This window comes from Leptidea sinapis, chromosome 15, assembly GCF_905404315.1.
Source record: "Leptidea sinapis chromosome 15, ilLepSina1.1, whole genome shotgun sequence".
NCBI classification, from domain to species: domain Eukaryota; kingdom Metazoa; phylum Arthropoda; class Insecta; order Lepidoptera; family Pieridae; genus Leptidea; species Leptidea sinapis.
Genome location: NC_066279.1, coordinates 1,395,978 through 1,412,645, shown reverse-complemented (window position 1 = coordinate 1,412,645; position 16,668 = coordinate 1,395,978). Strand labels below are relative to the sequence as shown.

The 16,668-nt window shown below is 34.2% G+C and overlaps 1 protein-coding gene across 2 annotated transcripts in view; it reads left to right on the top strand.

The window, feature by feature from the left end:
- The window catches only part of LOC126968378 (facilitated trehalose transporter Tret1-like), a 60,512-nt gene that overhangs the window by 24,280 nt on the left and 19,564 nt on the right, over positions 1–16,668 (top strand). For both annotated transcript variants that reach the window (XM_050813372.1, XM_050813373.1), the window contains exons 2-3: positions 4,295–4,892; positions 5,836–5,997. In XM_050813372.1, the coding sequence (XP_050669329.1) occupies positions 4,302–4,892; positions 5,836–5,997 (753 nt within the window). In that variant the 5' untranslated portion in view covers positions 4,295–4,301. The remainder of the gene's footprint in view (positions 1–4,294; positions 4,893–5,835; positions 5,998–16,668) is intronic.

The following is a 16,668-nucleotide window of genomic DNA, read 5'->3' as shown; positions in this document are numbered from 1 at the left end:
GCTATTGAGTCAAGTTTATAGATTAATCATTTTATGTGTAAAACATTACAAATGACGCTACACTTATGCGCCTAATGATGTTTAATAAAGTCAAATGTATCGATTGTTCAACTCATCTGTAAAATCTGCAATAAATTTACATTACATTATATTAAATATGACAAATGACGTCACTATTCTTCTTCTTCTTCATCGGATTACTCTTGACAGAGCAGTCGTGGTCACGTCAAAAGACGAACGATTCTACGCCAGTTATCCCTGGCTGTTGCTTCTCTGGCACAAGTGTTGAAGGGAGTGTTTGTTAGGGCTTCAATCTGGTCTGTCCAGTGCATAGGGGAGCGTTCTCTAGACCTACTGCCGTCGATTCTTCCCTGAACAACAAGTCTCTCTATGGCTTGCTCTCCACGTCGCGTGACATGTCCGAAGTATCTGAGGATACGCGCTCTGACTATAGATGAAAGCCTTTCTTTCACCTTGAGTTCTTCAAGTATCGAGTTCAAGATACTCGTAGCATTCATCTCCAACACCATATTTCTAGTGCGTCAATCCTTTGTCTTTCTCGTCTATGGGAAACCGTAGAGATCTCACTAACAAGACTTTAGTTAACGTCACTATAATGCGTTACATTTCGCTGTTGTCGTTTCTTTCTCAATTATTCAACTCACATTCACATCCCACGTCACGTAATTTTCTGTTTTCTGTTATCTTTATCCTGTTAATGAGTATTTATCGATTATTCAACTGATCTCTTAAGCATCACATGTTACATCGCTGAAGTGCGGTAAATTGTCGATTCTTTGCGGTCTTTATTCATCATACAAAGAATGTTAATTTGACAAAATTCTCAACTGCGTTTTGATGTTAGTCGAGCATTTTCATAAGCATTTTGTAATTTGGTTGAATTTCCGTGACAGGGTTTGTAATGCTCGCTGAAATGGCTCTCTCTGCTCGTGGCAGCGTCATGGAGGGGGTCGTTCCCTTTCCATACGTGTGAGAGAAGCAATGGCTGGTCAATGTGTCATGTTCGTGACGGTCGTCGCTTTTGGTGACTGTTCCTGTCGAGGAGGATTTTAATTTCTATAAATTTATTTTATTATTTGGTAATACATAATTTCAAACTGTATATTTCATTTTATATGTTGAAGAAAGCTTGCGTATTGCCTTTAGTTATGCGGGATAATGCATCTACTACACTCGTTAATGTGTTGAGGTTTTTTATAATTAAATTACTTCTTTTTTGAACGTTGAAGTGTTTGAGTACTTATTTTTGTTGCATTACATTGCATAAATGGTATAACTATAACTAGTATATGGTATAATGTTAAAGCCTTAGATAATTTATACGTCTAGATAAAGTCTCTTGTTGTTAGACAATCGATAAAAACAAGCCCGGAATATTAGTTTAGTGTGGATGACAAGCTACGTCTTACACTCGCGATTTGTATACATTGTGTTAGTGTGCGTGAATTTCTCACAATAGAAGTGAACTCTAAATTAATTTTTTTTCGACGTTTTTTACAACTGTCATCTCGATGTATAATTAATTAAAGTTTTCGAATAAATCTAGTCTCGGCTCTCTAACAACAACTGATTCAACTTGACAACAGATTCAAATGGAAACCTCATATTGAATATGTATGCTTAAAGCCATAAACTATACCTACTCTAAAAACTATTTATATAACAACTTACTAACAATAGAGAGTATCTTTCAATAAAACAAAAATAAATGCCAACGAAAAGTAAAACTATATCTACGGATTAAATATCTTGGTTAGTAAGTTTACTGAAAGTTATTCACATAAGAGTACAAAAATACAGCTTCAACTGCGGCAAAGCGCCGAGCAAGAATTTTTGTTAGTAACAGCCTTGATTAAATGAATTCTCCAAATCTTCTAGTTGTTATATTGCGGCCTTGCCAGCCAGCCTTTACCAACAAAGTTTTTGTTTAATTTAAGTGTATGCAGTTATGCAATATTCGCAAACGGAATTTTAAAGCAATATATTTTAAAGACAATTGGGATTACCCGCCGCGATGGCAAACGTCTTGATGGAATGCCCTGGTGGCTTGGGCACGGGGAAGGACATTCGTGTAGGACACGAGTTGCGTCGATACTCTGGCTCCTTATCATTTCCAAGTTACGTCAGTTGGTGCAGGGGCTGCTGCTTCGACTGCCCAAAACGCAAATATGTCATCCTCAGTGAGCCTTACATGTTTGTGCCGTTTTGAGCCCGTGAGGCCAAGAGCCGCGGAGAATGTACAAAGTACTATCTACTTGTAGGGTATCCTTCAATAGGGCAACTGGAAACCCAAGCGCTACCTATTAGCTATTTAGGTCAATGGATCAGCCTAGCTATCCAACACGGAAATACTGCCAGTATTCTTAATACACTTCCCCATAATGATAGTTTTGATTTAATGTAATCATAGTATTGTAAATATAGTTATATGATTTATTTTGTTTGAATAAATAAGTGAATATTTCAATCAGATTGAAATTTTATAAGTATAAAATTATTAATAAACGCCACTTTAACTTCTTGACCTCCCTTTACTTTGTACTCTGTCAATTGTGTTCTTATGTATGTGTTACCGGCCGAACCCAATTTTAGGACAAACTAGTTTTTCCTTTAGGCGATAGGATAAACCGGTACAGACTAGGTTAAACTAGTTTGCAATAAAATCGGGTTTGGTCTGTAACATTATATATATTTGTAACAATTTAATTAATAATATTACGATATCCATAAAGCCTGAATAATAATTAATAAACCATATTATAACACGCTAGGTGCTGGCTAAATTAAATCATATTTGAGCAACGCTGGAATTCATTTGCATGCTTTGATTGAATTAATTTGATTGCATACGGTACATTTAATTATCAATGTTGAATGTACGTTTATTAGTTCGTTGAGCATTATTGCTTAGTTGTATTAATTCATATAGGTTTTTTTTTTATCAGGATCTCAAATAGGATGGATGATCATAAATATCAGAGTTCCTCAGATACTTACATTTACAAACCGATTTGGGATTGATTATTCTTTGTAATTTAATAAATAACTTTTAGATAAGAATTTAATTTGGATCTCTTTTAGAAATTCCAATTAAACCAAAATATAATGTACCGTCTGATAGGAATAACAAAAAAAAAACAAACAAGTAAGTGTTTCATCTGAAAAATAGTGGGAGTCACCGCCCATGACATTGAGGGTATCCATAGAGGGTAACAGGAGGATTGCGGGCTTTTGAAATGAGCTTATTTTAAAAGTTGAAGTTTACGATGTATCGATTCGGGAATTCTTCAGCTGTCAGCAAAAAATCTGCAAAGTTACTGTGCCAGGCAACAAGTTATTTCGAAATCGCGTGTTTATGAAAAGCCAGACGTAAATATGGTGCGGATTAAAATTCGCTTTTTGACGTGAGTCTGGTGGTGAATTAAAAAAAAAATCAACGCTCATGTTGGATATTTCTTTCATCTCTGGTCTGGTTCACCTCAGTATTAAGTTATACCCTTTGAGCGCATGTTACGTAGAGCTGCTCCAGTTCTTCGAGATCCAGCACCTTTATGAATGGCTCGATGACTTGGTGTTATGTGAAGACGCTAAAATATCGTGATCATCATCTGTATGTTGCTCCTCAGTCTATACAAAAAGTGCGTATACCAAGGCTGGCAACGCTCCTGTGATTCCTTTGATGTGACAAGAGAGTAAAAAAAATTTAATAAGTAAATAAAATAATAATCTGTTCTTGTAATACGATGTTCGAAATAAAAGGAAGTTATAGGTAATAGTAATGTTTTTTAATTATGTTGAAATTATAGATAATTGTTATATTGTATCAAAGAAGATCATTCCATTAAAATATCTTTTAATATAATATAATCTTACATCTAAATTACAAATTATTCGTACATAAGCCATTTTATTCTCCAATTTACCTAATCAATCTTCTACAAAATTCAGACGTGTGTGTGTTCAAATGTTTTTTAATCGAGTTGATGTTATAGATAGGTAGGTACATCGTTTCCGTTTAAATTATTTTACTAATTCCCCACGTATATATAATTTTAAAGATGTTTTAAAATATAATCTTACATCTAAATTACAAAATATCCTTACACAAACCATTTTATTCTTCAATTTAACCTAAAATCTTCCACAAATTTCAAGCGTAATCTTTTATCAACTCTTCATAAGCTCTTGAATCTTTTCAGCGAGTAATACCACATCAAGTGTCCTTATCCCTAAAGCTGATATTGCAAAATTAATTAAAATTCAATCCTTGCAGATTTAACATGGCTGGATCTCGAGAGCGACTTCTTTACGATAGATCAGATTATTACGAATACGAACGACGAAAAACATACGAACGACATCGTCCCGAAGTTCGCAACGAGCGTTTCGAACGCATCGATCGACCACGACGAAAGAATGGTTACGTATACGAAGACATTTACTCAGATTTTGATGAAGCTCAAGGCCGTTTATCGCTGTTCCGACCAATCAGACCCGAATACTTGAACTTACAATCGACGTATCCGAAATACAATTCGCTACCGAGGAATTATTACAACGAAAGAAGATATAAAAAAGATTACTACGACTTTCGAATCCGAGAGAATCGATACGAATCGACTGAGAGAAACGTTAGGGTTATTAGACCAAGTGAACTAAAGGTTTCGAAGCCAAAGAACGTAGCAGTATGCAAGCCGTTACGTATTTCGGATAACAACGTGCAGTATTGGACGACAGATATTCCAAAAGAACGTAAGAAAAGGGATGAGCCAAAAAAGATTGTAAAATTTTCCGAAGTTTCCGGATGTCAGAAGACTGTCGTGGATGATCCAATATGTGGAAAGAAGACTGTTGCAGCAAGAGAATTAGAGGTAAGTATACTTTGAATATTTATAAACTTATATAAGTATCAAGAAGACCTTTATGTCATGGTAGTTGACAATCTACCAGAAGAGATGTTCTAAGTAAATCCAATGCGATCATGTTCCTTGGTACCTGTTGTTTTGTAATAAAATAAAAATAAATTTCTTCTTCTTTCTCCGGTCAAAGAAATGATACTTGGATTATCAAAAATGCTAGTGTTTTTAGTCGATTTTACCGTCGAGATCTTACCTAAAGGCGATTCTCTTGTTGATCGAGTATGCTATTCAAAAATGATTTAAAAATTTTTATTCTATTGTATTTTGGTCTTGGCTCATAGTCTCATTACCAATTCTTTAAAGCATTGACTTGAAACAATTAAAAAATTGAGTTTCAAACCTGCCTTATTGCCGAAGTACCAAAATTACGATCATTACCATCTCGGAAAGAGCAGAATTCATTTGATTTAAAGTTGTATTCCCATATCGTATCAAATTGTAAATACAATCGTTATTTCAAATTCAATTTTTATTTTATTTTATTCGGGAAACAAACAGTACAACTTAATACACTTAAAAAATAAAACTAAAAATATAAATCACTGACCAATAAAAGTTTCCACAATTAAATGCGAGCAAATTAATTACAATTTAAAAGTACCTATTTGTAATGAAAATAATAAATATTAATTAAATATATTGAATTGAAATCAACAAAATATTTATAGAAAATTATAGATGATTTTAGTAATAATATTAATAATAATACCATACATTTTTAAGTTAATAAAGAGATGCAATATTATTTAATACTAATGAGAATAAATTAAAACTAAGACATTTTCTTAATTTGTTCAAACAACTTCTGTATCGACCCTGAAAAGTAATCAATTGAACAGAATTCTTTGTTGTATACTAAACAAGAACGTTTAGTTTAATTTCCATCCTGTTCTAGGTATCACTGGACCAAATGATACAAAATGGATACTTCGAGAAGCATAACATCCCAATACTGAAGGTAGACAGGAGGCCGGAGGTCCCGCGTTCGATTCCAAATGGAAAATGTGCAACTGTAAATAAAGCGCCACCACCGAGGAGTACTACGCACTTACCTCAGGTAATACATACATACATACATGCTACATAACCCACCCGTAAATACAATTAAAATCACAGCCAAGTGTGATTCTGACCCACAATATTATTTCTTTTTTTTATGAAAATAAGGGACGAGACGAGCAGGACGTTCAGCTGATGTTAATTGATGCGTCCTGCCCATTACAATGCAGTGCCGCTCAGGATACTTGAAAAATCAAAAAATTCTAAGCGGCACCACATTTGAGCTCGTCACCTTGAGACATAAGATGTTAAGTCGCATTTGCCCAGCAATTTCCCTAGCTATACCCTTCAGACCGAAACACAGTAATGCTTACACATTACTGGTTCACGCCAGAAATAGGCGCCGTTATACCGTACCCATAATCTAGCCGGCATCCTGTGCAAAGGAGCCCCGACTGGTAATCTGATCGTGAATAAGAAAAACCAAGGGAAGGTAGCGTTTTTAATTGTGAAATTATTAAAAGCTTCGTGAAATATTTTCACGGCTTCACTCACATTCAGTCGGTGTACGTTTGACCAGTTTCAGATTATTTTATCAGCGTATAGTATATGCTTTCTTTCACATCAGTTAACATAATGTAAAAAAGACATAAATGATACCTTCACTTCGGAATACACGATCTTTCCCAGGCGCACAGATATTTAAGTGAATGCATTTTATTCAAATACAATTTTATAAAAAAGAGGCCCGCTTAGATTCTTACGCCAGTTCTTCTCAAGGCATATATTGTTTAAGCGGATGTAAATTTAGAATAAAAATATTTGAGTTTGAGATAGATAGGGTTTATTAATAAAAATATTATTACGATTTTCGAAACCGGGGCATCGATACGAATCGAACGAAAGAAACATTCGACCAAGTGAACTAAAGGTCGATACCTTTATCGATGTGAAAGAACGTAGCAGTATGCAAGCCGTTATGTATTTCGGATAACAACGTGCAGTATTGGACGACAGATATTAATTTTCTATTAAATTTATATTTTTAAACGAGCAATTCTTGTATAAAAATATATATAATCGGAATCTTGGAAACGGCTCCAACGATATTAATGAAATTTATTATACAGGTAGTTTCGGGGGCGAGAAATCGATCTAGCTAGGTTTTAATAATTTAAAAAAAAGTTAGAATACTATAATATAAGTAAATTTCGCTACTATATACAAGACTATAATAGCTTAGATGGGACGTTGGGTGATCCGGAAAGGAGTAGGCCTGGTTCGTATCCAGATGTCCTATTACTTTTTTTTTATTCAAGTTTTGTACCTTCTTAAAAAACCGAGTAAGGCTGCTAAAACGCTTCAAACAGCTTAAACACTTAAAATATCTGTTGGCTAGGAATTAGATCGGCTCGTTGCCAGTACCGACTTACGTAGTAGCTACGGACCCTCTCGTTTTGCTACGTCAATAGGGCTACTGGTCACAAACAAAATGTCTATATAAAAAGAAATGTGTAGGAACCCACTACTACCTGGCACCATACCATGCTTGCAACGATTCGCGAGCTTTAGGCATTTCATTGCAAAGGTCGGGAAGGCATCTCTTGACCTCTTGCATCGCCTCTTGTATAGCAGCGGGCTCCCATCAGGTAATCCACTTGCCTGTTTACCCCCTCTCATATAAAAAATATATAATAGGTTAAAAAAGTATACATCTATTTACCATTGACAGTTTTCGCATATAAGAAACTATAAGAGTGTTACAAAAAACAAAAAAAACAAGAATTAATACAATAAAAGTTATAGATATAATACACGAACACAAAATGAATGGAAATTATAGTATTCAGGTATTCTTAGCACTCAAGAAAACACGCACTCATCCAACGCCTCTTAACGCATTTGGCAACATATTGAATAGATCGAAATCAGGCAATTTAATAATAATATCTGATTTATCGCTAGTACCTAATAAAAAATTTTAACAAAAAAACAAACGCCTTCAAAAACACCATTCCAAAACAATATACATAATGTGCACTAAAAAGTATAAAAATAATTGCGTATTTTTATACAATCTAATTAATTAATCTAATTCTAGTTACGATTATTGTTATTTTTGGAATCGGTGTCCTTCGGCCGCAACCCGCTCTCGCCTTTCGCCTCCTCACGACTCAAGCACATCTCACCTATTACTATGTATGTATACAAACCTATCTTGAATGACACCGACTCCAAAAATTACAATAACGTAACTACAAACTAGGGATATACCAGCTTTCAAATAAAAAAAGAATTATCACAATCGGTTCACGCAGTCGAAAGTTTTGAGGTAACATACATAAAAAACGATGAATTGAGAACCTCCTCCTTTTTTGAAGTCGGTTAAAAATAGGAATGTTTCGTGTAGTTACTATTGCAATGAGGAACGTATATTGTACATTTTTTCCTGATGTAGTTAGTATGCTTTGCTAAGCAGGATATATGTATGTTAAACAACCTTATTGTAAACCATCTCACAATAACTAAGCTATTAAACCCTTTTAGTATGTGGACACAGTATAATATTAAATGTATTTAGCATCACTTGTGTTTTAGGATCGGGTCACTAATGCCCTACCCTTAAATCTTACCCAAGAGCCAAATTATAAAGTGATTAAGGAGGTTTTGTTACTAAATATATATTACGTGGCTTGATATTGGTCGATGTTCTATTTTATACCCAAGTTGTTTCATGGAATATTTATTCAAACAAAACAAATCTTATAACTTTATTTACAGTACTATGATTTCATTAAAATAAAACTATCACTACGGGGAAGTGTACTAAGAATACTGGCCGCATTTCCACGTCGTATAGCTAGGCTGAGCTGTTGACCGAAATAGATGCCAGCGCTTGGGTTTCCAGTAGCCCTATTGAGGCGCGTAGATAGTACTTTGTACATTCTCCACGCCTCTGGGCCCCACGGGCCAAGTGTCTCGATACCAAACGGCACAAAGATGTAAGACTCACTGAGACCGACATATTTGCGACGCTTGCTGTCTTCGGCAGTCAAATCAGCAGCCCCAGCAATCGCAATAGGCAATCTTAAATATATCTAACATATGCACCAAACCTTACACGTGTTCATGTACCAACAGTGACGTAGGGCTATCCTTTTTGATAAGAGCTTTTTAACAGCGCGAATACCCTTGTATTCGCGCTGTTAAAAAGTTGTTCTAAATCTATCTAAATATTCAAGGGAATACTACCACACTTTTTGGTACGAGAACGGTTGGTTATCCCCCATCTCATTGACATTGCCCCAGATGACTGATGACTGTCAAACTAGCCCAGAATATTGATAGAAAGGTTTGAATGAATAGAAAAATTAAAGTGGTTTTGGCGCAAGCCATACCGTCACAAGTAAGCTCTTCACAGAAACTTGCACGAGACATGCTCTAGCTCTATATGTTGTATCTTACTAATATTATAAATGAATTTTTTAGATTTAAACTATTTGCATGTTATGCTTTTACGCCTAGAGTGGTAGTTAACTCAACCGATCTTCATAAAATTTTACACACAAGTTGTCAGGGGTACAGAAAAGGACGTAATTTGGTACTTCCTATCCCGTATATTTTAGGAGCACCTGAGGGAGCGTGACTCAAATTGTTAATGTATCGAATGACGGATGAAATAAAAATGAGCATCGTTTCCAGGTTTTTCGAAATTCAAGATGGCTTCCGCACAAAATCCTTGCAAATTTATAATTATCATCGTAGCTATATGTATGTCCGTATCGAACGCCTGATAATTGTAGGAACGAATTTGGTATTATTTTTAAAATCAAATATGTCCACCGGTATCAATTTCCTAGGTACTCGGGGTAATAGAGGTTAAATTTAGCAAGAGGCCCGCTGCGTAAACTTATGTGACAACAATAAAGGCATCGTGTCCAAGTTTCTTAGGGTTGTAGACAACTAATTTAGGTTCATTTTTTAAATTTAAATGAGTTTTTGATTTTACTTCATATTTCTGTTGGTTTTTGTTTTATATTAATTAGACATTTGAATATTAATTATTTCACACACAAGGTGACATCTTTCATAAGAGTTCCCGAGGGAGCGCGATACGCATAGGTACAACGCGGATAAATTCGCGGACAAAAAAAATTCTATAGCTTTTACTTGGAGTAGGTATTATTACTTATTGAATCTCAATAAAGCTGAACTTAAAATTTTAATGAAACGAACTCAATTAGGAATATTACATAAGGTAATATAATATATACATGTCGGAGAATTAGAATGTAAAAGTAATATGGCCTGTATGATTTTATTCTACTCTGTGTATTGGGCTGAACTGATGGCGAACGTCATCTTTCAAAGTGTGTTTGAAGTTGTCACTGTTTACGTCACTATCGGTGACTTGATTGAAGTTAGTTATTATTGTCCATCAGAGCGCTCATTGAGAAGTCGCATTCGTCTTCAAGCTAGCGCCCGCGCCGGTTGTGCGCACTGATCGACTTAAAACAACATGGCGGATACCAACACGGTGACGCCCGATTTTAAATCCAAATAAATCTCCGAGATACATATTTAGTATGTTAAGATTTTTGTTATTACAATTGTATGCAAAACGTTTCATAGTTTTAAGTTTTCCCATCTGTGATCTTTGTTTATTCCTTAGTTTTATAAACATAACAGTATATAAGTTTATTTCTGCTCTTATCTTCATTTGACCGTTATTAATATAAATCCCTCGCCACCCCAAATGGATTAGTGACTGTAGTAAGTTAGAGCTTAGCGCGGGCTTATGATGTTACTTGAAAGAGGACAGCGGTCAACTGTTTATAAATCTGCTGATACACTGAGCTAAGCTAATAACTTAGATCATTTATACGTTTAGATAGTCCATGACAGCTGTGAAAACGTCGAAAAAAATTGAGTTTAGAGTTAACCTCTATTCGTTTTCGTAACTATCTTTGAAACAATTCCCAAATGGTAAGTCTCAATTGATAAGGTATTGCAATTATTTTTGTATATTTTTTTCTCTGGTTTTAGTTATAAATATTTTAAGGAATATTTTAATGTAAAATCACTCGTAGACCAATAACTAAATTAATATTTTGAGCAATACACGCACATTAACACAAAGTGTCATACAAATCGCGAGTGTAAGACGTAGCTTGTCACGCACACTAAACTAATATTTCTGGCCTGTTTTTATCGGTTGTCCAACAGCAAGAGACTCTATCTAGACGTATAAATTATCTAAGGCTTATGACATGATATCATGTTATAAATTTTCTCTATACCAGAATTCATATGGCAAAACAAAAATGCTATTTCATTTTATATGTATGAGCGCACGGCACTGAACTTTCGATTGCAGTTTTATGGTGAATTTAGTCGTTTATTTTTGTTAAAAAATTATGTTTTTATCAAATAATGCTGCTTTTCTGTAGACATTAAATTCCAAATCTTCTTGCGTACCGATCGGTCTTATTTAGATATACGGCACGATATACCGAGTAATGGCTGTTCTCTATATTCAGTCTATCTCCGGTTGTGGCCTACTTGAGATAAAAATCGTAACTGTCGTTGACTTTTGTGTCCAATAAAAACTTATCGACGGTAACTCACCTTATTCGTACACGCTGTCTGTCAATGGGAGGACGTATAGCTTACCAGCGATAGAAGTTTGTATGGAACTTGCAATTCACGCGTCCCAATATAGTAGAAGGTAATTTATCTCAATCTGTAGATAGTATATTGGGAACTGCGGTAAGCCGATCGACTTAATGACGAAATCCACACGCCTCATTCGATTGCTGGATTTAGGAAGTGCTATTTCCCTTTAAACTTTCATTTCTTTTAAGTTAATTCTATTATTAGAATGAAGACGAATAATGTAGGTATAGTTTTGACCAGATAGATTCGAACACTAAATAAAGGTTTACAAAAAAGTGCGCGGGAACGTAACAGTTCTTGCCGTCCGCCATATTGAGTGGATATCAATATGGCGTACGTATAATTTCAAAATAATTATCCGGTTTGAAGCTAGCTCGTCATAAGAAATAAAAATAGAGTCACATTAAGAAATTTATTTCACCATGATAAAATACTGTAAAATTGAAAATCCTGATTCAGTGTTTACATACACACACGTACATATTATTACCTAGTTTATAATTTTTTATTTAAAGTTTTAAACAAGTTACGAATTTTCGTTTAATGTCCTATAGAATTCTCCTAAAATTAAGTTAGGGAAGAGGCCATTAGACACCGCGACAACGAAAAATTCATCAATAAAATAAAGTATTTGAGAATTTAAATAAAAATATTTGAATTTGGAAAGGAAAGAACAGAAAAGTTATATTAAATTATGTATTATTATGTAACGTGAGTATTATTTTAAAGTATTACCTACAATAACTAACAACTCATAAAACCTATTCAAAACAAATTAAATGATATCCCTAAATACAAATGGAATTATAAATCTTCTCCATAATACAATCCCTTGACAGTTTAACAACGTAAATACTCAAAAATTGTTTAATAAAATAATATATATAATGTACATATTATTATATTACAGAGACGAGTAGATACTGAAGTAATTACAGCCATGTCTCTAATGAGTTTGCACTAACATAGCAAATATGTCAGCTTGGTACATTATTAACTAAGTTATTTAGATTTCGCTTGATTTACTTAGAGTGTGATTAACCGCATACTTGCAAACTTCCTATATTCAGGAACTTCTCTTACCATAAATATACATTCTATAACTTCTTTACGGCATAGCAGGATAAGAACGAAAATTTATGGTATCAACTTACTAACCTAAATATTATCGATGCCTTCAATTCAATTTTGATCAAAAAACATACAACTTCTGTTTTAATCATTATTACCTACTGGTCACTAAAATAAATTGTTAAAAACGAAACAATACCAATGTCTATGAAAAGTAAATTGTACAACAAAAGCATACTCCCTGGTCTCACTTGTGGTTGCCAAACCTGGCCTGCTACGAGCAAAAACAACCAAAAGCTCTTATAGGCCGACCGTTTATCTAACTCCTCTCCTGCGGGGTTCCAGGTTTGGCAATATGGCAGTTTGGCCTATAGTAATATGCAACGAAGTATGTAAACATAAGGCTAGTGCATCGGTGGACAACCTCAAAAATAAGGAAAAACACATAGGTGAGCGATGTATTAGAGAAAATAAGAAAACTCAAATGGAATTGGACTGGACATATAATGGGTACGGCAAAGGACGTATTAGAGTGAAACCCCTAGAACCCATTTCTAAAAACAAAGAGAACGTTAAATTAAAAGATGGGAGGATTATTAACCAACAGGATGAAGAAGGTTAGCGAGATAGAGATAAGTGAAAGAAACTGGGGGAGGCTTATGTCGAAAGACAACCTGACCAACAAGGTGGTTGCTGAACATGGATATAATTTTATTTAATTTTTACTTACATATTTAAGAAAACATGTTTTATTAGAGAAGTTATAATATAAGTTAGTGTAGTATGGTCAGTGAATAAGGCTTTTATAATTATTATTATGAGCAGGGATGGATACTTACGTGTGCTAGCTCGCGGAGGCTAATTAATTTTAAGAGAATTCTACACGACACTAAACGAAAATTCTAACATTTTTTAATACTTAACAAGCATAAAATATTTAGTATTAAGTTACTACCGAACACCTTTATGAGAAAATAATAATTAAAAAAAAAAACAATGTAAAAATTTTTTCACGAAAATAGGACATCATTTGCGAATTTCAATATCTATTAGGTATTGTGTGACTTCGTACAATTTGCAATTTTATTCATAAATGAATTGGAAAACTTGACCTTTCGTGCCCTGCCCAGTTTCCCTCCCCCCGCGCCTCTCTCTCCCCGTCATCTATATAATTTCTACAGATGATTGATACAGTTTCATTAATCAAAAGCGGTATTTGTTAATGAGGATCACGGCAAAATATTTTTGGCAGTATTTTCGAAAAGTTTAGCCATGCTAATATTATAAATAATTTTGCGAGGTTGTAAAGGTATACTTTGGATCTACTGAACAGAATTAGAAAATTTTGTTGACAATAGAATGCCACATTACCCAAAATATGTCTTTTGGTGGTGATTTGCAAAGTAAGTCGGAGAAAAAACGAAGATAAATATATTATGATTGCTTTGTATAATTTAAATTATTTATTACACTTTTTACACGCTTTTTATTAGCTTCACATGTATGTATGTTTGTTTGTAACCGACTCATTTGGGCGCGATTTTGACCCACTTTAAACGGCCAGATGTCGTTCAAACTTCGTAGATTTATCGAGCACCGACAATACATTAGTTTGATAAAATTACTCCATTTTTCAATTTGTAACATAACATTTTTGGTAATTTATGTAATTTTTTTCATCTACCGTCAATAAGGAATTGATATTCATTTTAAATTTAAACCATTATCTTTACAACCAAAGCGTGTTATTTGGTTTTTTTTTAAACTATTTTTATTTCACACCACATTAACAAAATACAACTTAAATACTAACATATGTATAATATATGGCAGCATTTACATAAAACTATTGCAGGTAACAGTTATAATAGGTACCATAATTCCGTAAATTTTCAATACAAAAAAAAACAACTTATGGCATTTCTACAATATCCTATCCTATAGAGCCCGATCTGAAGCTAGTAGGTAATGTAAGTAATATATGATACACTTATTGGATGCAGCACCTTACAAACTAGTTTATTATGTTTATTACAAAAATAAAATTTGAAAAACAAAATTTTATGAACGATGCCGGATTCGAACCCACGACCTCCGGCGTTCCGTGCCGGTGCTCTAACCAACTGAGCTAACCGTTTGAGTGCCGCCTCGTTATAAAATTCTGTTTGCTTTGTTCAACTCTCAGGTTGTGGCTTCATCTACAGGATCTACTTTACAGTTGATTACCTGCTCAACCCCAATATTTAAATAATAGGAAATTGACTTGAGATGTCGCTCTTGTAAATGTAAACAATACTGGAGGTCGGTTCGAATCCCGCATCGTTCTTAAAATTTTGTTTTTCAAATTTTATTTGGGTATTAATAATCCTAGAAGTGAGGGTTATCACTTTAAAAACATAACATGTTGTTTTATGTTTATTACAGCCATTGTAAAATACTTATTGATATTTACAAAGAATAAGTCTCTTGTAAGTATGTTCTTCTCACGAGCTGTATTTTTTTTGAACATATGGTAGATTTAGTCATTTAAACAAAATAGTTATAATGAAGATTCAAAATTGCTAAGTTTAAGCCTATTTGAATACTTAAAGCATAATTGACTGTGACAAGTATTTCGTGTGCAATGCATATATATATATATGTTTACATTATGGTTAGGTTTTGGTGGCGAGCTTCGTTGGACTTGCCTAAATGGAATTGCTTGTGGCGGCGTCGTGGAACGGTCGAGAACTCTTCTCTAAATATTGTCCATGCATCATGCTCGTGAACGGCCGCTAATTGCGGTGGATGAACACTGTTTTCGAGAACTCTTTATAACCGACTTCAAAAAGGAGGAGGTTATCTTTTTTTTTAAGGAATAGGAGGACAAACGAGCGTACGGGTCACCAGGTGTTAAGTGATCACCGCCGCCCACATTATCTTGCAACACCAGAGGAATCACAAGAGTGTTGCCGGCCTTTAAGGAAGGTGTACGCGCTTTTTTTGAAGGTACCCATGTCGTATCGTCCCGGAAACACCGCACAAGGAAGTTCATTCCACAGCTTTGTAGTACGTGGAAAGCTCCTTGAAAACCGCACTGTGGAGGACCGCCACACATCCAACGTCCACACATCCAATTTTTATCAATTTATTATCAATTCGATCGGTATTTTTTTTTTATGTGTGTACACCGATTACTCTGAGATTTATGATCCGATTCACGTAATTCTTCTTTTGTTTGATGCGAAATAGATGCCATTTGGTCCCATAAAAATTGTACATAGTTTGGCCCAGTTGTTTTCATTTTATGAACATTTTTATGAAAATTTTCATCTACCTGGATGATATAATTGTTTTCTGTGTACGTCTTTTTTTTTTGAGTTTTTAACTGACACTTAAACGTAAAAAATAAAACAAAACTACGTTTAAAAAAACCGACTTCAAAAACTGAAAAGTATCAAATAACTAAAAATTTAATTTAATACACCTTACTTGCTTAGGTTGTCTGACAACGCGTTTCTGTCCGCTTGGGTAGTATTGTTCTAGACGAAGCTATCCCGCTCAAAGTGACGCGTGGCGAGTGTAGGTACCTTACATTTGGTTTGGCACTGACTTAAAACCTATCAATAGGTAGCACATATAAATAATAATATATTATTAATATTAAAGGTAAAGGTTTGCATAAGAAGTGTATTAAATTAAATTTTTAGTTATTTGATACTTTTCAGTTTTTGAAGTCGGTTTTTTTAAACGTAGTTTTTTTTATTTGTGTTTAAAGTTATCTTGTATACTTATAGTCATATATACATACTATGTTCAATGTTCACACAGTTGCAATGTGTGTGCATTAATGCATCTACTGTAGGTACGCAATAACTCTTTATTATGATTAATTTAAGTCCAAACTAATTAATGTTTTGTTACACCACTTTGCATTTTATCGTATTTTTAAGTAATTACAGACTTAAAATCATGTTAGTTAGACTTAAAAAACTGCGTTAGT